The sequence below is a fragment of the Scatophagus argus genome, chromosome 9, assembly GCF_020382885.2.
Source record: "Scatophagus argus isolate fScaArg1 chromosome 9, fScaArg1.pri, whole genome shotgun sequence".
Lineage (NCBI taxonomy): Eukaryota > Metazoa > Chordata > Actinopteri > Scatophagidae > Scatophagus > Scatophagus argus.
The window spans coordinates 7,466,055-7,490,321 of record NC_058501.1 but is presented as its reverse complement, the minus strand read 5'-3'; the positions used below and the strand labels follow the sequence as shown (position 1 = coordinate 7,490,321).

The 24,267-nt window shown below is 41.4% G+C and overlaps 1 protein-coding gene across 3 annotated transcripts in view; it reads right to left on the bottom strand.

Annotated features, from left to right (window-relative positions):
• Positions 1-2,421: 2,421 nt before the first annotated feature.
• Positions 2,422-24,267, bottom strand: part of LOC124064433 (zinc finger protein 516-like) — a 45,303-nt gene continuing 23,457 nt past the window's right edge. For 2 of the 3 annotated variants that reach the window (XM_046398886.1, XM_046398887.1), the window contains exons 2-5: positions 18,628-20,975; positions 14,097-15,419; positions 10,803-10,907; positions 2,422-5,870 (exon numbers count right to left, since the gene is read on the bottom strand). In XM_046398886.1, coding sequence (XP_046254842.1) covers positions 5,674-5,870; positions 10,803-10,907; positions 14,097-15,419; positions 18,628-20,389 — 3,387 coding nt within the window. In that variant the 5' untranslated portion in view covers positions 20,390-20,975 and the 3' untranslated portion in view covers positions 2,422-5,673. Of the gene's footprint in view, positions 5,871-8,421; positions 8,493-10,802; positions 10,908-14,096; positions 15,420-18,627; positions 20,976-24,267 lie in introns of all 3 variants that reach the window. The other variant, XM_046398888.1, reaches the window with a different exon arrangement.

Below are 24,267 nucleotides of genomic sequence, written 5' to 3'. Positions count from 1 at the left end.
GTTCTTACAGAACCACCTACCCACAAAAACTGAACATGCGTTACAGTGGAATGTTTTCATCGCGGGGTATGCTCCAGCTAAAATAGTTGACACAAAATATTGTCCAACCACATCTAAATGCAGGTTGTTTATAACTGTTACAAACGGCCACATTCAAAGGCAGTGTAAAAAGCTGTCATGGAAATATGGGCACAACACAAAATACACGACAATGGTTCAAATGGGGATAATCGTGTTGCACTCATTTGGATAACATGAAAAGTGATGAAAGTAAAGTATGAAAGCAGGGAGCTAGAGAGTTTAATTGCTGCCTACCTTTTTACCTCAGTGCTGCATGAAATGAGCTCACTTGTCAGTTTTGGTTTCATAAAGTTACAAAAATTGTCAGACGGAGCCCCCTCAGTTCCAACGTCAAAAGCTGTTCAACAATCCAAGAAGCATTTCTTTTGAAGCATACCAATGCCTTTATTGTTCAGTGTAAGTCTAAATGTTATTTTAGGCTTTCTTGTCTTTTAGAATAGGATTCTGAGTGAAACACCTTATCAAAATTATTAAAATGGTCACATGATATAACACAATGAGCGTCAATCCAAAAGTCATGTAAACCGGTTTTGGCTGAACCCAAGTTGCAAACAGACATAGATAAGCTATAAGCATGTCTTTAGAAATGGTACAACCTTATATATTTTCTATGCAATGGGAAAAAGACATTTGTAGATACCCCTGTGGTAACACTTTTGTCAAAGACTTCCGAAGAGAACAGCTTTCTTTTGCAACATAAAGATGTAAAATAAAAAACCATACCGTACTGTCGTCTCCCCTACACCTATCCATCAAATCTGAGTCAGCCTAACATTCTGTGTATTTTCCACCTCAGTCAATCATTCAGTCAGTCAGCTTCTCTCTGCTGTGTGACAGAAAGAAGAGATGTCAGCGAACAGGTTTTTCAGGGAGCTCAAGGCCGTCACGTCTGCCTTCGCGGTGACTGATGAGGTTGGGAAGAGTGACGGGCAGCTGCAGTCTTTTCTCAGCCTGCGGGCCTGCCTGGCATTAACGTTATGTGCCATGTTCTCAGAGGGAACCTGTCATTCAGCCGTCGCTCAAACCGACAGACAGATGGTGCACATAGACCCAGAACATGAAAGAGACTGGCAAAGTAGCAACGAATCCCTAGGTGGTCCCTCGTAGTTGAAGGGTGACGGTTTCTCATCACCGTTGCTTGGCAGCTCAACTTCAACCGCACGGCCACACATGGACATCAAGGTGCCAACGGGTGCCGACGAGCATCAAAGTCTCTATCCATCAAACATGTCACATGCTATGAAAGAGAACAGCTTGCAGTATGGCTTAGGTCTGATCTGTTTTCACCTCATCGTCATGAATCATGACCACTTTCACTTTCTTCTGCATGTCCGCATGTGTGGAGCCAAACCAGAGCCACATGGGTTTATGGAATAGACACCATTAGAAACAAATGTATTCAAGAGGTATGTTAGTATGGCAGAATTTTATCAAGCAAGTGCAGGTAATTTGCAGTAAATTTGATTGTAAGAAACATTAAGTAAACAAGTGACATTCAATTGTGTTTTGTTTGAAATTGCAGATCTGACGTTTTGTGCTGTAAAACAGCAAGAGAAATGCTTTCCTACGCGGATGGCAAGTATGTTGGGTGGGTGCAAATACGTCTGAAAGAGCATGGACACCAAATGTGTACATGACCGGGGAGTGGGGGGTGGGGTTGGCGGTGTGTGGAGAGATCAATCGATGTATTACACCAAATTATAATGTTAAAAAATTATGAAAAGGGTCACTCATAGTGATGAACTTGTAGAAAATTAACACCTAATTTGCAACGTCTCTTGGCCTCACAAAGCAACATATCAAACTTCAGTTCGATAGCGTGTTTTGGTTTACTGTCACTGCTCTCAGAATGTCATTTGCATGCGTTAGCTGTGGTCAAGATGAAGATGTGGACATGTGTGACTGGCCCTAGTCATTATCATCTCTGCTATCACATTTTAATGGAGCTCTGTGGACTATTTTTGTCACTTTAGGAGTACTTAATGTGAAGAAATGAGAAAGAACCTCTAATAGAAAAGTGGATTTGGGTGATATATCAGTACGGCGTGTGTGCATGGTGCTGAGTCACATCTGGTGACACTGAGTGACCCTGGTGAGAATAAGCTGTGTAAGAGGTACTAAAGAATCCAAAATATGCTCCATTTTCAAACTTATCAATATTCAGAGAAAGTGCACTGCATGGTTCTTTGTGAGATTCACACCGAGAGTGTGAGTAAAAGGGAAAAAGAAAATTTGCAAACTGTAACTCTGCAAAGCTTTTTCATCTAAACTTGGATGTGTTCAGTCACTGAGGTAAATTTAAAACAAACAAGCAAAACCAGATGAAACAGTGCCAACAGGTGCCATTTTGTGTGTCTTTATTGTGGACATGACATTACATCTTTTTGAAATGATGTACAAAAGTGTAACAGAACTGAGAATGGCTCAGACGAGGTAGAGCTTTCACATCGGCTTGCTGGCATGAAAACTACACAGTATAAAAACAAAAACAACCCAGAAAAATCAAATTAAACAAACGCTCCTGTCTGCCTCTGTCCTCTTATCCTTTTTGAAGTGATAATAAATACAGATATCAACCAAATACATTTGGAATAATAATGTCTTCTAAGGTAAATTAATCACGAAGTTCATAACAAATAAAAAAAAAAAAAGGAATACGGACACAAATAATACAACTTAAGAGGCATGATAAAAACCCAACCAAAGAGAAAAGAACGACACCTGCCAGCCCCTCTGGGAGAGCAGCCATGACTAGCTAATGAACAAATCCTACAGTTTAGCAAAGAGAAAGACTAAAAACACACTCTTACATCTTTATGAAAAAATAAGCACTGCTGCACCTAGCATCACCAAATTATCCATAAGGAAATGTAGCTAAAAAGTTGTGCCATAGACCAAATTATTTGTCATTAAAATCTATGGAATTATTCTAACAAAAAACCTCTAAACCAGAAATGACACTGAAGTGTGTTAGCTGGCACCATTAAAAAGACATTCTCAAAGAAACCTTAGCTAGAATTGGATAAAATGAGAATGGTTAAAGCAGTAACCTAGTCTAAGTGCACTAGTAATGCCATTTGGTTTCTACTGCTGTATATAAGGGTTTGGTAAGAGTGGATTACAGATATACACTCTATATTACATACACTCACTTGCTTCATAAATTTTCTAAGTCACACTTCGGAGTACAAATTCATAACTGAGGAGTTAATCTTAAAGGGAATTCTGTACAACATTGGTATTAGTACTACACTACCTCAAAGGCTAGAGTATCCGTTTCAAGTATTTTCACTAACCACACCTTCAATATACACGTCTGTGTATTTTTAGGCAAATTCAAGCACACAATGTTGTATGCATAACTCATCGACGTGCTGGTATAGCAACCATTACATCATTTTGTAAAAACGACTGAGGTCTCAAAATAGATGGAAAGTACAGTACTCTGTATGTAATCTTTAACTGGTTTGAGTTTTGATTTTATGCATACAAAAATGTCTCCATGAATCAACAGTTCTACTCTTGCTTTGCAAGTGGAACCTGCTTTGTACTAGCTTGCTTTTCCTTTTCTTTTCCCCAGTGTGGCTTTTTCAATCATAGAGGAGACAAAACCAAGGCCAGGACACAAAGAAAACATCTAGCAAAGAAAGAGTCCCTGCTTCACATCAGCCAATAAACTTCAAATAGGCTTTCACTGTAAAGGAGGTAGGCTAGTATACAAAGCATCTAGAGGGAGGCTGGAGTACACAGAAGTCACTCAACTTCTTATACAATATGGAGAGGTTTCAAAAGAATGCACATACAAATGCATAAATGCACATGCTCACACACACCTGTGTTATGGCTGTGACAACTCTACAGTTACAGTCAGCTTCAGAATATCTCCATCTGGTGTATTCAGGCCTGAACTCTCTTGAAGCCTGACCTCCTGACCTCTGGCTGCTCTCTCTCTCTCTCTGACCTCATCACACTTTCATCCCAGAATGAAAAACCTTTACATCATCATTCAAATTAGACTGACTATATGGAAGTTTGGCTTGCTAATGTGTTTTTGGTAACAAAATCAGGTGAAGTGGATATGAAATACTTTGGGAAATAAATTTTTTCACTTTCTTGCCAAGAGCTAGATGAGAAGATCTATAGCTCTCCTATGTCTGATCTTTTTAAATATTTTTCCACAAAGAGAATGGTTAGAAAAGTCTAACTATGTGTCAGAGAAGTATAATTCTCTTCGATTTGCTTATGTATCCTGTGACCCCTGAGATTACATTATTTGGGAGGCGGATATTCTGGCGGGTATTCTGTGCTGCGGGCAGGCTTTATGCAAGAGACTTGATTGGTTTTGGTTCCCGTACCAGCTAGCAGTCTGATGTTCTCTTTTGCAAGTACACAAGTTTCGCTTGTGCAGTCCACAGCCAAGCTAGCATCTTCCTGTCATTCATGCTGTTTCGAAGTCAGTCTGATTCAAAGTCAGATGTGTCGGAAACACAGTAACATGAAGGAGTTATGGAGGAAAACTGCCTCCACTCAGTCTCATCCTCTCAAATGGACAATAATTGAATGGCCATAAAAATGGTACGCTCGTTTATATTGGCTATTAAAAAAGTGCACTCTTTTTAATGAGCACTAAAGCAGACACCCCCATTAGCGTTTTCTCTCTCTCTTCTTAATCCTACCCCTCTCTATCTCGCTCGTTCTCTCACTCTCCTTCTAATCATCAGCTACACAGCCTCAGAGTGGTCACTGTACGCGTAACATAACACTCTGGAGTGGAGGGAAGTGAGTTTAACTCACTTGTGCATGCAGATACACACACACACACACACACACACGCAAAAGCAAGTCTTCATCTTTACGACTAGTACCCAGAGGAAACAAGCTTGCAACATGTCAGTTGACTGTTGATGAACTGCAGAGCATCTTCTTTCTCATCTCACCTCTGATGATTGGTGTCCTGAGGAATGCACAAACTCTTATACGACAAAGATTAAAAAGAAGGTAAAGAGGGTGGCAACTACAGCAGCCATGCAATGCCTCAGACCTTGATTAAAATGTTAGCAGTTGCATTCACGTTCAGTTTGACTTCACTTGTTGGTACCTCCAAAATGGCAGAAAGAGGTGACACTTTGAATTTTGAGGGATTCTATATTCCGAAATCCTTTAAAGGTGATGTAAACTACATCCTCATAAAGGAGATAAAGAGAAGCAAAAGAATGATCATCTGTGAGTCCAGTTTTACTGCTGAGGAGACGCGTTATATTTCACTGTTTGTTCTGCGTGGAGAACATGTCCAAGGAGTGTACACCTGACACCTGAATTTCTAACCACGGACACTCTTCTCTGCTGCTGCCCCCCCGCATTTTGAGTTTAAAAAGGCCTACCACAGCCATAACTAGCTTCTTATTTAAAAAAGAAAAAAAAAATACTTCCAAAAACTACAAGACCTTTTATTATAGAAAATTCTTCTAAGATCATTAAAGGATGATGGTTGGAGAGTAGAGGATCAAAAAGGTTTTACGAGTGGTGGTGTTTTTCGGGGTGTGTGATTCCCTGACTAATCTGGTTCCAAGTCCAGATCCTGGTCTCTCAGGTCTACTGTTGTTGTTGTGGCGTCGGTGGGTGTTTGGCAGCCAGTGTTCCTCGTTCCTCCCGGCTCAGTAACATACTCCTTGTGTCTGGGTACTGGCTGTTGTCAAAAGGCATATGGTGGACACTCTGGACGTGTGTCTTTAGGTTCCCTTTCTGAGAGGCTCGGTATGGGCAGAGCCGGCAGCAGAATGGCCTCTCCCCTGAGGAACACACACACAATACACACATTAAGTTGAAAGGTCAACTGGAGGCCAGAAAGGACTTCATGCATAGGATTTGGAGAAGACAAGATGTTTTAGAGAACTTTGGAAATGCAAGGGATTTAACAAGACACAACGATGTAAGCCAAGAACGAGACTCGCTGTAGTGGAAGCAAAAAGAGAGGGAGAAGCAAGCAAACACACAAACGTAAGCCAAGACACATGACAGCTTTCATCTAGAAATACAAAAATATTATGCATGTCAAAAGCAGCATTCACATTTAATTTTTTACACCAAATTTCACTTAGAAAGTTAACTTTGCTTCGTCGTCTTGAGCCAAATGGACAAACATGTCTTTCTCTTTCCTGCCATCTGGACAAGCATGCCTTTTGTCTCCATGTATTTCCTTCAATCACCTGGGCCTCCCTTTACCCAAACACACACACACACACACACACTCCGAAACACACTCTGCACACACTCTATACCTTCTCTTCTAATTAGACTGACCTACAATGGCAGAGACACTTCTGCAAAAATATAAAAAAAAAATAATAAAAGAAAAAGCAACACACACCTGAACAAAACAAATGAGATTGCCATTTAATTGCACCTAATTATCATTTTGATAAATGGAAGAGTATCAAAGCAGGAAAACAAATGACTCCCCATGCCCCTCCCGCACCCTTCTCCCTAAAGAAGAAACAAGGAAATATAGCTGTTATCATACATCATCAGAAATACAATGGAGAGAAGGAAAAGGGGAGGGGGGAAGAGAAAGAGAGAGATAAAAACAAGAAAAGGTATAATTAATCACACAAAAAAGAGAAAAAAAGAAAAAAAAAACAGCTGGAGTGATGGTGAGGGTGAGACGTGAGAGGAAAGTGAGAACCTCCACGACATCGTCCTGCGAGGAAACATCGCTGATGGAACCGGTGCACTCCATTATACTAAAGGTTATCGTCACCGTAAAGCAGCGTCAACACTACATCTAATTGGACCCCTCTGCCGAACCTGCTCCCATCATTCATAGTGTGCGGTAAATCTGAGTCCATGTGGGTGTGTGAGTGTGTGATTAATTAAGATGGAGGCACAGCGCGTAGAAGCCAGCTCTCTCCGAATGTCAAAGCAGAACAGATTTACTCCTCTGTTTCCTCTGCCTCGATGCCTGTCTCTATGACTAACTTTGAAAACTCTGAAAACACATTAAACAAACTAAGGGGGAACGGGTTTTTAATTCTTGACATTCGCTACATGTTCGTTGACACTTTTCACCAAGGGTAATTCTCAGCATTCTTTTTCTTGTTTCTAATGGAGCCAACTAGCAATCATTTGCCATATATTTTCTCATGTAACTGATGAATTGATAGTTATATAAAATGTCAGTTTTCAAGATGATGTTATCAAATGTCTCATTTAGTCTGACAAACAGTCTAAAACCCAAAGATATTCAGTTTGCTATCATACAAAACATAGAAAAGTGGAAAATTCTTACATTTGAGGAACTGAAACAAGTTTTTTTTTTTCCCTAAATGATTCATAGATTGTCAAAATAGTTGCCAATAATAATCAGCTGATGCATTTACCAACAAATAATCTAGTTATATTTTCTATTATAAAGTCTCTCTGTTTTTTAATTCTAAGAGCTCAATGCTATGATCGTTTCCCACTGCACCTCTGAGGAATTATTATTTGCTGATAAACTTTGAAATCTTCTAGTTGGATCTCTCCTGTATTTAAACTTCTTGTATTTTCATGTACATATTTAACACACTTTTTTATTACATTTGTTTTAATGTTAACCAGGGGAGTTAACAGAGAAAATGCCAACAAGAATTTATTTTCAAAGTCATGACACATTAATTAGGTGATTTCAACAATTTAGATGAGGAGATAACTACAACAAGTCACCTTCCGCAAGAATTATTTGAGGTTTGTGCTTCTGGTTAAACAAAAAAGTATTTGACTCTTTAACAAAAAGGTAGCCAACAGTTTCACAAAGCAAACACACCCTGAGCCCAACAATGAGAGACAAAGGGAACTCTGACTTCAGCATTGACAGGATTAGGTGAAAAATTAAACTAAAGAAGTACAAAAACTACTGTATGAGCTTCTGATTTTCTCCATTAAGGTGCTGAGGGAAATTTACAAGCATTAGGTTACTTTTTCTCAATTAATAAAAGAAACACTAACCCTGCAAGTGTAATTAAAACACTTAAGTGATCAAATTGAACCTTTAAAAGCAACACTGAAGCTTTTCAGTGAGACAACAGTGATATGTGTACAGGAAACACATGCTGATGTCAGGTGTTATCCAGCAGCATGTGAGTACGCCAGGTGTTAATGCCAGGTGCGGAGGGCGCCACATGTGACTGTTAACACATAAAAAAACACAACACAAAAAGATGGGGTGCAAGATTGACACAGACACACACACACACACACACACACACAGACACACACATACACACATGCGGAGGTGAGACAATAATAAGAAGAAACATGCAGAAGCAATGAGGGAGCCCGGTGGTTAGCCATCGTGCCACATACTTGTTTGGGAGCTTCAGAAGCGGTGGTGTGAGCGTCAGTACCTCTGTGGAGTCCGTTAAAATCAAACCCAACTGCGGGGGGAGAAGGGGGAGGAGGGGGGAGGGGAGGGGGAAGGCATTCGGTTAAAAGCTCTACCAGATCCACACAAGCTTCTCCCCTCCCCGCCCCCCACCACCACCCACACACAGCAGCATTTGCCACCAGCACCCTTGCTAATAGAGGGGAGCTGGCAGTGATGATGATAGTGATGATGGTGATGATGATGGTGATGGAACCTGGTGGAAGCAAGTCAGTGATTTAATATGACGCATGTTAATAGAGGCCTCGGGGTGGCTGGCCTTTTCTGCGTGCGCACGTCCATGCTAAAGACAACCGTCGATGACAACATTAATTACAGCCTCGGCGAGTGTTTACAGACTCTTTGCATGGATGTGTGTGTGTTAATGCAGTGTCTGTGTGTGTTTACAATTCGGCTTGGGGGGAGGGGGGATTGAGCACTGCATCACTTACCATTTGGCCTCTGTCACTTAGAATCATTGGCTATGCCACATATCATTCACACTCTCTGTAAAGAAGCTACTTATCTCACTGTCTGCTGTGATCACTGCCGGCCCAGTTGATGGACATGACAGGACAGGAGAGAGAAGAAGAGGAGAAGGGGGGAGGGAGAAACAAAGAGGGCAGCAGGCAGACAAACAGGAGAGGAGAGAGGACAAATTAGAGAGGGAAAGGAAAGAGGTAGAGGACAGGAGAAAAGGCAAGACAAGATGAAGCAAGAGATAAAAGGAAAGAAGAGAAGGGAGGAGAGACCAGAAGGTGGGGGGGTGTACGATGAGGAAAGCTAAAAGGAAATAGAGAGGAGGAAAGGTAAGAGGAAATGAGAGAGGAAAGGAACGAGAAAGAGGAGGGAGCTGATAAGATTAGGAGAAGCAAGAGAGGAAAAGAAAGAGCAAAGAAGATAACAGGAAAGGAAAGGAAAGGAAAGGAAAGGAAAGGAAAGGAAAGGAAAGGAAAGGAATGGAAAGGAAAGGAAAGTTGTTTGGTGAGTGGCATCGGGACGCATGCAAATGCATTCATAAGGTTTCTGTGGACAAACGCGGATCTGCCTCATTAAAATGCACAATTCCATCGCTCTAATTGACATGTGATTAATAATGTATACAATTTGTCACAGGTCAGTATCCAGAGCAAATCATGTTTCAGTTTAAAAAATAGAGACAGCTGCCCAGCCCAGGGCGGGGAAGGACTTGTAGACTGGCTGTCACACTCAACCGAACAAGAAGATCTGCTTTGATTTATTTTGGAGAATGCAGGAAGGTAGCGGCGGCACGGAGAGTAAGACGATAAAATATTGTCAAGGATCAGAATCCCTATGCATGTGCACGCTATATCTCCTGTGAGTGTTTCTGGGTGAATAAGTAGCTGCAAGGGTGATGATGATGATGATGATGGTGTGTGTGTGTGTGTGTATGTGTGTTCGCCCATGGTGGCATGGGACTGAGTGGAGACTGAATGAGTGGCCAAAAAACTGGGCGGATCTTGTAAGACACGAATAACAAGTAGCTAATAAGGTTGTTCTACAGGTTAAAGCTTTCAGTTTAAAAACTTTCAAAGATGTTTCTTCGTTATGTTGTTTGTCTATGTTTGTCATACTTTTCTCTTTAAAATAATTTACAGTTTTTGTGTTGCTCTTGTAGCTGGATTACCAATTAGTTTGAGCCAGAACCTCTTGCAATGACTGTTTATGGCTTTAAAACTCAGTTTTTTCTTCACCTCATTGCTCTGGAGACCTTGTAACCCTAACTAACAGCACATAAAACATACTTCACGTAGTTTCATCACCCTTAAACATCATGGCTTCACCTAACTTTAAGAGAATTGCTCATAAACATTTTCATACATCTGCTATAGAAAATGAAAACCACATAAACAAACAAAAGGAATGTACATAACATCTGTAATGTCACACACAGGTCATATTATTTAAGCCTTTCCTTATTTGGTATAATTCCAAAGGCTCATGTGCATTTTCATGTTCTTCCATATTCTTTTCTGAGGTCAGATGAAAAGAGCATATAAGGACAAAAGGTTATTTATGCAATTACTTTCTTTATCATTTTTGAGCAATCAGCATTTGAGACTGTGGGACCCCAACATTAAAGAAGCAGAGGCAATAAAACACGGAGGTAAAAGGCGACACACAGATAATATGTATGTTTATGATTGTGGTTTAGTTAATTTAGGCGTGTTTTACATGATTTAAAAAAGAGGATGAACTGTTTCCATCATTTTGTCAAGCCACTGGGAGTACGCAGCCATATGCAACATGTGTTGTGTGTTTCTTGTTGTGTTTGTGTTCACTGTGTCATCGCTGTATTTACCTGTATGGGATCTCATATGGGTGCGCAGGTGGCTGGGCTGACTGAAACTCTTCCCGCACTCATGACAGAAATACTGTCCCTGCCGCATAAGAGACCTCAGCATCCCTGATCACACATGGGAAAGAGAAAATAGACAATTAAACAGAGTAATAAAGAGTAAATCTACAAAGCATCACAGATTGAACTGAGGTTCTTGGTGTTACAGTGGTCAGAACAAGCGTACAATAAAAACCTTATGGAATATACTGTTAGCAGATAAAGCTGTGTGCCTTCTGAACTGTGCGACTTTCATGATTTATAATTGTCAAAATCTGGATTTACTGCAAAACAAAAGTGCTTACTGTTTATTCTTAGATCGCAGGTGAGCTGAAGCAGCTTTTTTTTTCAATTGATCCATATTCCAAAGTATGATTTTTTTGCTAAATTCAAATTTATCTCAGCGAACAATGTTCTGTACAATTTGGTCTTGATCAGCAGTAGCATAAGCACTTTTGGCACTTCATATACCAAATCAGAGCTCACAGTTTAAATATTAGTTACATGCCCACATACTAAGGCCAGTATGTACTATAATCACATATGCTTTTGCCATATGAGATTTCACATGTGACTTTTTCGAAAAGGTGGATGTTAGCATCAGCTTACTCCAGGGCAGAAGACATTGTCACGTGGGAGCGTTTGTGGAGACTGAATGAAGACGTAAAGGTCAGTATTGGGCAGAAAGTGAGTGAATGTACTCCCACATAAGCACAAAGCCTGGCTGGAGCGGTGGAGGTAGGTAGCGTCGGTAGTGGACTCGTGCAGGCATCATTAGTATGTCTAATGTGTCATTATGAGCGGCTAGCTCCAGGGGCTGGACTGCAGCTGTCACACAGCATCATCTCAGAGGCTGACAGCCAGACACACACGGCACACACACACACCGCATAAATTACAGGCAATTAAAACGCCCCGGCTGTGATGTGCCCGCTCCGCTGCCCGTGTGTCACATGTCAGGTGTGTGTGCCTGCATGTGTATGTGTTTCAAGAGTTGTATTTCTGTGTGTTTGGTCCAGGGGAGGAAAGTGAGGCAAAGGCTGTGGTGCACACTGGTTACATTTACACACACACACACACACACACAATGGCACAAGAACACTCTCATTACATGCACAAGTCAGTTTTTGCCAATTTGTTAATGGCTTTAAATGCCAAAGAAGAACAACTTGTTGAATTTTGATAACTTAAAATTTGTCGCATGACATCACGGAAAGAAAAATCAGAAATGTTTTTTCTTCGTGACTTTATTAGAACAGGTGGTGAAAAGTTTAAACCAATGTTGATAACTTTCTAGCCCTGTCAGGATTTACAAAAAGCTTGTTCTCCGGTGTTCACATCTGATATAACTACAAGAAATTAATGAATTTAATGTATGGTCTTAAGGCAATGCTTCACTCAAGTATCTAAGAAGAATGGGTTGAATTTTACAGAAAAGTCATGACTCATAAGATTACTTACTATCGCAATGCTAGTAAAGCATAACTATGTTATTTGCAGGTGAACAAAATTAAATTTTTGCCAAACTAGATTTCAGCTCGTTTAGAAAAAGTGTGAGAAAAAGATTTAAAAATAAATAAATAAACATATAGATAGATAGATAGATAGATAGATAGATAGATAGATAGATAGATAGATAGATAGATAGATAGATAGATAGATAGATAGATAGATAGAGCTTTAGTTTTTTGATGCTACATGGATTTTACTTTAAAGCTAATTTGAAAACAAAACAAAACCAACCCTGGCAAAACCAGGCAATCTGTACCTTAGTTAATGAGAGTTCTTAAACTATAATGAAGTGTACACACACACATACGCACACACGCATATAAGCACACAAAAACACACACACACACACACAGTTCTGTGACCTCTCCTGCTGACAGATAACAGGCCTCGGGGTTTGGGGGTACTTTTGGTGAGGGGGATGCTTGCTGCACAAACCCCCAGTAGACACATCAGCATCAAGCACTGAGGTTGGTATATACCTGCCCAGTGCCCAGTAGTTGTGTAGTTGTGTGTATGGGGGAAGGGGGGTGTCAGAGGGACATGGCAGGACAAGGAGGACAGGGAGGTGGAGGAGGTGACAGAGAGTGTCTCTGGCAGCCCAACTGCTGGCCTCTGGATACTGTACTTCGACTCTGTGCTGCCAGCCCTTCTCACTGATGTACTAATGAAAGACAAGACAGAGCTGAACGGAAAACACAAGTAGACACACAAACTCATACACACATTACAGAGAGAAATGGGAGGAAGATTCACTTGCTCAAAAAAGGTCACTTTATAGCATCTGACTCAAAGGGCTAAGGCACATCGTGACGATATGCGCCTGGACGGGTGACAGCGATGTCATGCGTCTGCTTTGGGGCTGTTGTCTTTGACCCCTGGCTCCATACAGCCCCACTTGACCTTAGAGACACAACTGAAAATGGGCAAATAATGCGGATGTTTGGTAATGACCATTTCCAAAGCAGCTGGTGGGGTAATTATTCTGTCTCATCTCTCTCTTTGCCTCTTATGTTCCCTCTCTTTGTGTTTCGCCTACCTCCATTCGCATCTGTGCAAGGCTCTCGTCAGGCAGAGCTGTGACCTAAACAGTTTGTGACAGCTTTCTGGGAGAGTGGAGCTGGAGACTAGGCATGCCTCGCAGACCTGGGAGTAGCAAAGGTTCTCTCACGTCTTTCACGGTAAAAAGATTACACACACACACACACACTCGTTTTGCATCTAAAAATCCATGCACATATGGACACATAGACACACACCCTGCCCCAGATACAGCCTCTTATCATATCTCACAAACATGCAAGCACACATGCATGTGCCCATTTAACGGATCTCCTCTTAATTATTCAAAGCCTTGTCAGCATTGTACAGTATATGTGTCTGTCAATCACTTTCGGCCAGATGGCAACTTAGTGTCTTAGAGAGAGTTAGTGTGTGTTAAAGAGGGAAAATATGAATACCTCGTTGAATGTGGTTCATACTACATGATGGTGTGCATCTCTGTAATTGCAGATGTCCTTGTTGTAGCCTGACAACATTAGCCAATTCTACTCAGTTACTGGAGAACATTTATATTAAACTCCTGACATTTAGCATTTTCCCCTAAGCAAAGGTGCTCAGGTCATTTTGTACGTGAGCTGATGAGGGATTTCAGAAGAGAGTCTCTTACAAATGATGGCATTACAAAGAGTTAAACTAACAAACAGTTTTGTCAATCACTCAAAAAACAGATTAAAATTTATTTCCTACCAGTGGGATCCAGCAGTGCATTGGCCGCACCCCAGCGGTGGTAGAGTGCGGCCAGTTCGTGGGGGCTGTAGTTTTTGAGGAAGCCGAGGATATCATTTGGCATCTCTGGTGTCTCTGCGATTGGCTCCTGCTTCACATCTCCACGAGCCTCTGAAGGCAAAGAAGAAGAGGAGATGGAGGAATTCAGCAGAGTGCCTCCATGTGCCTGGGAGGCTCCATAGTTGTGTCCCAATGTGGAGCTATGGGTGATGGTGCTTGGCCTTGTAGCATTAGCCCGTCCCTGGCTATGGGAGTTGTGAAGTGGCTGATGAGGGGAACCCCTAGCTCGGCTGTACTCTGCTAGTCCATGTTTGCTGGACAGCATGAAGCCCAGGCCCTCTTGAGGCATCACGTAGCGGTCAGTAATCCGGGATGCTGTAGCAGAGCTGGGGCTTGGGGCTGAGGAACGTAAGAGAGCACCAGTGCTCTTCTCCAAGGAGCCGGAGGAAGACAATGAGCTTCCCCGAGGGTAAATATCCACTTTGGGTCTGAAGCGAGGCTGATGGCTTTGGTCCTCCATGTGTCGGATGCTGCTGCTGGTGCTGCTGCTTGGCCGGACAGGGAGTTTCCCCGTTTGAGTGACTGAAGTGGAGGAAGAGCCTCTCGAGAAGGAGGAGGTGGGAGCAGAGGATGATGGCAATGGGTTGGCTGCATGACTGGCTTTCTTGGTTTTCTTTAGAACCTCACTGGAGTAGGTTGGAGGCCGGGTACGTTGAGCACGCATCAGTGGAGGAAGCGGTGGACACTCTTTTCCCTCCAGGACTGGTGGAGGACCAGTGCGTCTCCCTGAAGATGTTAAGTTGTCCTTGGAGCCCTTGGAGCTATTTTTCAGGGCCCATTTAGGAGCAAGATTGGAGCTACTGCTGTTTATGCGGTGTGCGATAGTCTGGTGCATCCAGAGCACCTCAGGGTAGCGAGTAGAGTGGGAACAGAAAGAGCACTTGTGGCTTGGGAGGCCCTTTCTGTCCAGGTTGAGTGAGGCTATCCCCCTGCAGCCTTCAGCCCTCACGCATAGATCCACAGGGGTCATACTGGGATCGAGTGGGGTGGGTCGAGCTGAACGGTAAGAAGACGATGTAGAGTTGTTTAACACCTGGAGCAGGGTTTTCTTCAGTTTGGGGTAACCACTGCATGGGGTGCCTCTGTCCGAGCTGGAGCTGGGGCTGGGAATGGGACTGGGTCTATCTTTGGGGGCATCCGGGTGTTGGACACGAACATGAGTGGAATAGGTCTTCAACTCTGTGGTGACAAAGTCACAAAGGCTGCAAATGTAAGGTTTCTCATCTGTAAGGAAAAGAAATGACAACAGGTCAGTGAGTGCAAAGAAATCATCTAGATTACATTCATCTCCACAACAAACTCTTAAGTCAGGGCTCATTAGGTCTGTGCCAGCTTCATAGGGCTGCATCCAGGTGTAGTGTTGGTGAAAAGCCACCAGGCTGCAGTATTGGCCAGTATTCCCATATTTCATCTTTTTACATTTTACATGTGAACATATCCTGAAATAAAACTATAACATTTACCATCAAAAGGATAATAAATAATAAATATGTCAACACAAAACAATGAATAATTATATCACATTATAACATCTGATATTTGTATCAAGGTTTTGACATTTTTTCAAGGATATACAGTGACTCTGAATAGATCGTAGTTATGTAAAGATTATGATGTTTAGGTGTTAAAATACTCTGAAGAATGGTGGTTATTCATTTCTACGATAATTGCTGGGATGCATTATGGTTCATATGGTATTATTACAACATAATATGACCAATTACAGTTTTTATACATTAAACAAATAGAATATTATAAAGATTTTAAAAGTGGTTTTAAAATTGGTTAGTTATTAATTAATTATTATTAATAATTATTTGTCAGACTCTTTGATTGCATTGAACCACCTGTGTGTTATTTTTATTGAGTCACTGTTGCTGATTTCTTAAGTGCACCTTTTGATATTCCCCACAAGATGGCACTTGTGACCTGTTCCTCTTTTACTGAATCACTAAATCTAACTGAATTCAGCAATTCAGTTACTGAATCTAACTGCTTTACATGTGGCTTCCTGTTGGCAATAATACCAAACTTGCACAGCACAGACTCTGCCAAGGTGAAATTTTGGGCAGTTTAGTTGGGAAGGTGGTTAGATTGATGTGTCCTGTTTATTGGTCTCATATTAATCAATTACTGACTAGTCAGAGTCATAGGAATTGAAGTAAATAATTGAATATCACATTTCACACTTTTCCTCCTGTTCATTCACACATGTGTGCAAACATAAACATGCACACTAACTATCCCAAAATCTGTCCAGCTGAAGTTCAAGAAGTTCTTTAGTCACTGCAGTGTGTCACTGCAGTAACTGAAGAAAACAATATGCAATATGGATCCTTGAGACAAACACAACAACTATGGAAACTATCCATAAAGCTATGTCACTGAGACCTGCAAAAGCAACTCCAATTTTCCGCTTACACAGAGCTGAATAATGCACAGATATCAACTCACACCAGGATTGAACCTGAACTGAAAATGCACAAAGAGATGTGTATAATGCAAAGGTTCAATAACCAGAAAATGTTATCAATCTGTAGCTATACAGCATATATACCACGTGTATGCCTAACATGTTGGTATGTGCATGTACGCTGTCACCTCTCATTTGTATTCCCAAAAAGTAGCTAAATGGCTGTAAGGGACATCAGAGTGTTTGTGACTAGAGTGTCCTCTGAGTGTCTCTTTCCCCATTGCCTGCATCCCTCTCCATCGGGAGGTGACTCTATAAATAACCAGTCCCTCAGACATCAGGCAGCCTGGCTGGCTCAATGGTAAGAAGAGTGGATGAGAGACAGTAGAAGTGTCACAGGAGGTAACCTTAGAGATTAGGAAAGAGTCAGAGGGGACAGGGAGAAAGGTATAGAGTAAAAGGACAGACGACCTGACAGAAGCTCTTACAGCTTGACATGAATAATCTTTTGGTAAACATTAAATTCTTATATTTTGTATAAATTGGCTCTGTCACAGAAAATTAATAAATTCCAAGACATATCAAGAAAAGAAATCATCGGATATTGGCACATTTCACCATGTCTCCTGATAATACAGGTGTTTTATCTGATATATTATATGCATTTGCATACAAATTATACACTGAGGTAATAAAGATCATTTATCCCACATGTAATTCATGGAAACAGCCACCAGGATGTAGATGGAAGAGAGTCAGTACTATACAGTATTAAATTACTATACAGTACTACATGTATTATTATAATTCAAGTTACCCACAAACACGACTCTTATGAGGTTTAGAATTGGTTGTCATACAGCAAACAACATTTGTGTAGAATAAAAGGAATCATGCAAACAGATTTCAATGGCAAAGATGAGAAATGAGAGCAAAAAGCATATTTACACACAGATAAAGGGGGGTGAGGGGAGTTTCCTGAGACAGGAAGACCTGAAATAGCACACAGCTCGATCAGGCCTGAAGAAATGTTGCTGCTATTTTTGAATTTCTGTACTAATGGGGAGAAATGGACGTTACTACAATACTTAGCTATCTACTATGCTAATCTGTAAAAACAGTGTTTTCAGTGAATCTGAAAATTAAAAGACAAAGACCAAAGAGTCCTAAAGTATTGCATAAACAGGAATCCTTCCTTTACCATATTTTGGCTGTGATTATGGGTGCTTTGTCCTTGCATGGGTAGGTTTTCTTTTTTTGCTCTGCAGTGTTTATTGGTTGTGGAGGTGAAAAAATGTTAGGCATTCCAAAAATGCCCTCTCCTCTACTGACATGCCACTGAAGGGAACTGAAAGTTTCACTTAACTGTTTATTGCTGTGTCATACAGAGTAATTGCACTGTTGTAAACAGAATTTTCAATGGCAGTTAAAGTTTATTGGCCATAGTTGATAGTATTTTTTGTGCGACACTCCATAAAAGAGCTGAAATCGGATGTAATTTTGACATTTTGCCACAGGGTGGCTACAGCTCCTACTCCATACAGACTGAGGAGCTGCACCTACACAAAGCACATTTCATCAACAGATGTTTACCACAGAGTGACAGAATCAGGGGCCAAAGTGGGAGGTTTGAAAAGGACTACAGTCATTTCCATTTCTGCCACCAAAAATCTTTTAGAGCATGTTTCTTTGAACTGAATCTATGTTTGTACCATTCCTTTACTTTTGTAACAGTTACGTATCACTGTTCTCTTATGCTAAAAAGTTGAGTCATTATCTTGAAAAGCTAAATAGAAAACTGACTTAACTGACTAAGCAGCAACAAGAACAGTCAGTCTTCAGCACTATAAATTCCATTTTTGTTGTTACACTGTCAAAACTCTGAGTCCTAAGATCACATATACTATAAACATTACCCCAAGCTAACTGACTGAATAATTCAAACAGTAAATGAAGCTGCTATTCTCAAATCACTAGTATTTACCACCAATCAAACTGAAGGTGAAATTTTTGACTAACCTGCAATCCCTCCAGAGTTTGCAGTGCCCATCTCTGCAGCCTGATCTCCAAGAGTGGAGGCTGGTGGAGAGTCTCCATACCCCGGGGTGCTGGGTCGGCTAGGGGAGCCTGAGTCTGGATCACTGGTGGAGCCCCATCGGTCGTCTCTTGAGACTCTTTCCTTGTCTTCCACAGATGCCCTACCGCCATCCTTTCTGTGGACCCGCTGGTGGACGATCATCTGGTGACGACTGCGAAACACCTTTCCACACTCAAAGCATTCGTTGGATTTGGAGGGAGCCTGCGACTGCGTGGATCGCCGTCTGTCCTGGCGAGACGAAGGCCGGTACTCTGAGTCACTAAGGCTCTCTGGTGTCCGATCCCCTGAAGAAATCTGGTTTCCCAAACCAGAGCTGTTGCGTCGCCCTGAGCTACGTTTCTCTTGACCTTGCAGGACATAACGACTACTCTCCTTCTCAAATACCACAGCGGCACCGGCAAGAGCATCCTCCCCCACGCTTCCTCCCCCATAGGAAGCCTTGTAATTCGCCTCCACTGGCTCCACAACCTTTCCTTTAGTAGCTAATTGCCAAGCCTGGTAGCTGCAAACTGGATCTAGCTCTGGGATTCTTTGACCTAGCATCTTCTTTTCACTCTCCTCCTCTTCATCCAGGGTGTTTTTCTCAGCAGGCTGGAGATTGAAGCATTCAAGGTAACGTCTCTTAGCAGCAGGTGAGTCCTCATCATCACTGAGTATGCACTGGCTCTGGGATTTCCTGCCATAGCTGAGACTGTGAACTTTTTCATGAGCCCTTAGACTCTCTCTGCTGTGGAACAGGTTCCCACATTTAGAACACATTTGATAAATGGATGTTACAGAGCAAGTGATAATTTCAGGATCCTGGGCTACATCGTTGATGGTGGCAGGATGCTCAGCTGAATCTGCTTTTGATCGTGACCTGGATTTGGTGTTGTGTGTTTTCATGTGCGATTTGAGAAACCAAGCTTCCCGAAACCTTCGTCCACAAATACGACAGCAGTGGTCCAAGATCCCTGCATGTTTCTTCATGTGTGACTTCAGAAACCAGGCTTGGGTAAAGACCTGTCCACAGGTCTCACAGGGGAATGTCCCATCATTCTGGGGTTGGGGGAGATCAGATTCAGCCTCTGCTTCTTCCTTAACAGGGGCCTCCTCCTCTGTGTCTGCTGTTATGTGGACCTTTTCAATATGGCTGAGGAGCTGGTCTTCTCGTAGGGCCTCATAGCCACACAGACGGCAGCAGTAAGGCCTCTGCTCACTGAGAGACTTCTCTCTTTTCATGCTCCTCCCAGGCACTTTCCTCCGACTCTCCTCACCTATGTCCCCATTGATCACCCGGTTACAGGCTGAGCTGCTCTTAGTTGGACTCGTACCTCCATCAAGACCCTCTGAAACACTCATTTCCTCCTCGGCCCCACCCTCTTCATCCTCATTGGAGTGATGGCTCGAGAGAGTGCCCAGTTTGTGGCTGCGAATGTGAACTTTGAGGTTGCCTTTCTGAGAGGCCCTGTGGTCACAGTAGGGGCATTTGTATGGGCGTGCACCTGTGTGGCGTCTCATGTGCTGCGACAAAGAGCTGAGGAACGGGAAGCTGCGTCCACAGATGTTGCAATCGTATGCCTCAGGGATTTTGTCATCTTCTCCCTCAACCTCCTTTCCAGGGTTGACCTTGTCACCACATAGTTTTTCCTTCTGACCACCTGTCTGGGTGTCCATCATCTCCACATTGTCTCTAGGATTCATTGTACAAACTTAACTACTATCTGTCTATTTGTTCTTTCACAATCTAAGTAAGACTTAAAACTACTGCTATCTGCAGTTGCACATCTAGTGTGCTTTTGTCGGTCAGTTAAAATGCTATCTGCCTTCAATCATCCAGAGATCAAGCTGCTTACACAGCAGCTCATTTAGCACTCTCCAGTTACTAGATGCAACACCATCTATCCATCTTCATCTAGCACTGTCAGTGAATCAGTGGCTCAAACTACTTGCGTGCCACTGACACCACAGAAAGCAATGTATATAGCGTCAACATTTATTTAGATGCATGTAGTAAAATGTCAGCTCTTTCATGCTACAAGTCCAAGCATATAAATCTATTGATTGAGATTTAACAGTCTCTTGTCAAAATGAGGTGAAGGTTTCCTCTCAATTCCAGGTCATCACCGAGTAAATGGAGAGAAGATTTGAGTGGTCTTTTCATCAGGGTAGCTTATCCACCACACTTTGTTTCTTCATTTTATAGGCTTCTCTTCATTCTCTTCAGTTATTAAGCACATTAGCAGCGTTCAGGTTCCAGTCCAGTCTGCACATACCATATATCATTCACCTGAGAATGGAAAGAAAAGAGTTGGAGGGAGTGGGGAGGAGGGTGAGAAAAAAAAAATCAGTAAAATAAAAGTATTTCAAAAGCACCTTCAGTTTTCAGACACATTCACAGAAGAAGAAGCTGAGGACTTGTTTTAAAAAGTAAAAAAAAGGAAAACATAAAACAGCCTATAAACTGTATACTATTATAGTCATTTCCATGAGCATGGGGGTGAGTAAATGATGTGATGACTTTCATTTTTGGGTAAACTGTTCCTTTATCCTTTCAAATTCATTCAAACTTACATAAAGATTTACATCAGTATCAATTAGGTGTATGTGGGTTATTATCACATATAGTCTATTATGTATCTGTGGCACCACTGCGCACAAAAGTGTGTGTGTGTGTGTGTGTGTGGGTGGGTGTGTTGTGCTTGAGTCGTGCAGGGCTTGGGGGTTCTGACGCCACACTGGCTGAGTCGACACTTTACACAATCAGAGTGGGGGTGGGTGGCAGGGGCAGTGTTCACATCAGCAAGATCAGCAGTGCCACCATATTCCCTCCCCATACTGGCCTCGCGCACCCGCTTCAACTGACACTATCACGTGACAGGGATCTTAAGTACACAACAGGAAGTGGCTCTTCAGACAGTTTGCTTTGCTCTGTTTCTCAAACTGGAGTTGAATGGGGTCAGGGAGAGAGTCAAACAGAAAGAGAAAGAGAGGATGACAAGAAGAGAAAGACAAAGACTTTCAAACAGTTTTGACTAATTCCATACTTCATACATTTCTTTCAATGTGTGGGATATTTTCATGAATTCATAATTTCCCACATTTTCATCAGCAGTTTTTGTATTAGTTTGCTTGACTACTCTCATTTGGAAACATTAAAATCTTGCTGTAATTTAAATGTACAGATGAAAATTCTATTAAGTTACTTATATTATACCTATCGTTATTTCTTGCTGCAAAGTCCAAATCTTCAGACAAGAATCACTCAAGGTTTGTTTTTTTTTTCTTCCTGTGAGTTCAGTGATAACATCTTTAAATGAGACCCTTTTTCTGTTGTAACTTTGTTGATCAAACACTACCTTTCAAACGGTAGTACTACTGTAATTTTACTTTCAGCAGATGCTAGACCCTGAAAGTGGTGGACTATATGAAATGTGACTGACAGCATTATTACAGGCTATTATATGAAGTGCCAGAGCCCATGAGCTGAGTTACTGCCAGGCTCTAATTATAAGTGGATAATTGATCATAATCATAAGAGGATAGGATGGTGGAGGAGGGAAGTTAGCACAAGAACAATCATACGTCTTAAACTCTTGCACTGAAAATGACTACCCAGCACCAAAGCCACATATCTATCTAGAATTATTTGTCCTATTGAAATTAGCAAGATCTCATGATTCCTTCTGGACTGCTAAGTAAGCTAAGGCTCCCAGCTAACCTGGTCTTAGCCAAAATTGCAGCTAGGACTGACATTATTTTGAAACAAACTGTATTTTTGGATCCAGACATTTCACAGTCTATAATGTACAAGATTTTATCAGTGTTGAACTAAAAAGGGAAGAGCCAGCCCAACGCAACCAAACATCTGCTTATGTGGAGGGAGAGAAAAAAAAATGATGACACGATGGCACCTCCAAAATGGAAGTATTCCTTCAGGGCTGCCAAAAGAAAAATGAATAAATGAAGAATGAGAATAAACCAATATTAATAAGAAAACAAATACAGAGAGCAGAAGCCAGGATTCAGGTATTTCCTGAAACTACAAGAAGAGACAAGTGACTAAGAATTTGTCACAGACAGGGTTTCACAGAGTTTATAATTTCCCCTAACTTAACAATGCACAAATCTCCGAGATATTTTTAAGGGAGTCTGGTATTTTCTCTCCATGTTACAAAAAGTACATTGTGGTAACTGTACTCTTTAGACTGTGCACCTACTTCCTTTTTTGTGTGATTATTCCAGCCTGTAACACAATATACAGTGTTCCCCTCTTGCATCAACAATATCCACGTTTATTAATAATTCACTACTTTGGAACTCTATTGTTAGTGAACGCACTGATATGAGATTGATGTGAGATGTGAGATTACTGTGTGTTTCCCTTGACTGTGTGTTAAGGGCATAATTCTTTATGAACATATACTGAATAAAGGCATGTTTACTATAATTATATGTTTTTAGGGTAATAATTTCTTGCAAGGAGTATTCCTGTGAAACTGTGGAAGTACCATATCAATAGTTTTGTCATGTTGTTCTAATAAAACAAATTAAAGTAGATTTTTGGCCACGCAAGCAGCATGGTGACATTCTGTCAGTCAGCCTCATCTATCTGTACAGTTACTTGACAGACTGCCATAACATTTTCGACAGACATTCATATTCCTCAGTGGATGCATCCTGATGACTTTGTTGATCACCTGACTCTTCTTCTGTCGCCAACAGGTAAAAAAAAAATCAATTACTGTGTGAAATATGTCAACATCTATCTGATGGATTGGCACAAAATTTGGCATAGACGTCCCACTAGATGAATCCTGCTGACTCCTGTGCCACTATGGATTCATATTTGTGATTGAGTTTAATGTCTCAGCGACTATTGATTGATTACCCTGAACTTCGTTGATCTCCTGATATTGTATTTAGAGACACTATCAATTTGTCCAAAACCTTGTTGTTGAAAGAATAAAGATAGAGGAAAATAGTCATGATCTTGACACACCACTTAAATAAGGAACAGTAAATCTTGAGGAAATTACATCTAACATATGATACAATAGACAATCAGGTGATGATGGGCATAAACCAGAAAAACAAGGAAAATAAAACTGTCAAACCCCATCTAACCATCTACCTCTTCCATCTGTTCCATCTGCTTTCTGTTTCCACGTCCTAATGTTACTCATTAATACTTCTGGTTCTAAGAAACAGAGCATGATAATCCTACTTCCTATTGAATGGCCCTAATGATAGGGGGTCAGGAGGGATGGATGGGGTCTTGAGACTATTCAACAGTAAGTCTGTCACCCACCAGACAGTCACATGTGCAAATGGAAATGTAATGAGATTAGCCCCCAGAGGGGAAACAATGCAGGCTCCTTGCCATACTGGCAAAGCAAAAAAAAAAAAATACATAAATAAAAGCAAATTGGCTTAAGGAAGGAGAAACTGTCCAGGAGAGACAGACAAGATTACCCATCATCAAAGTCATCAAAAAGGAGAAAAGCCATCAAAGGCCTACATAGGATAATAAAAGGATAAAATATATTCCTAAAGCTAGTAAGAACAGCTCACTTTGTAAG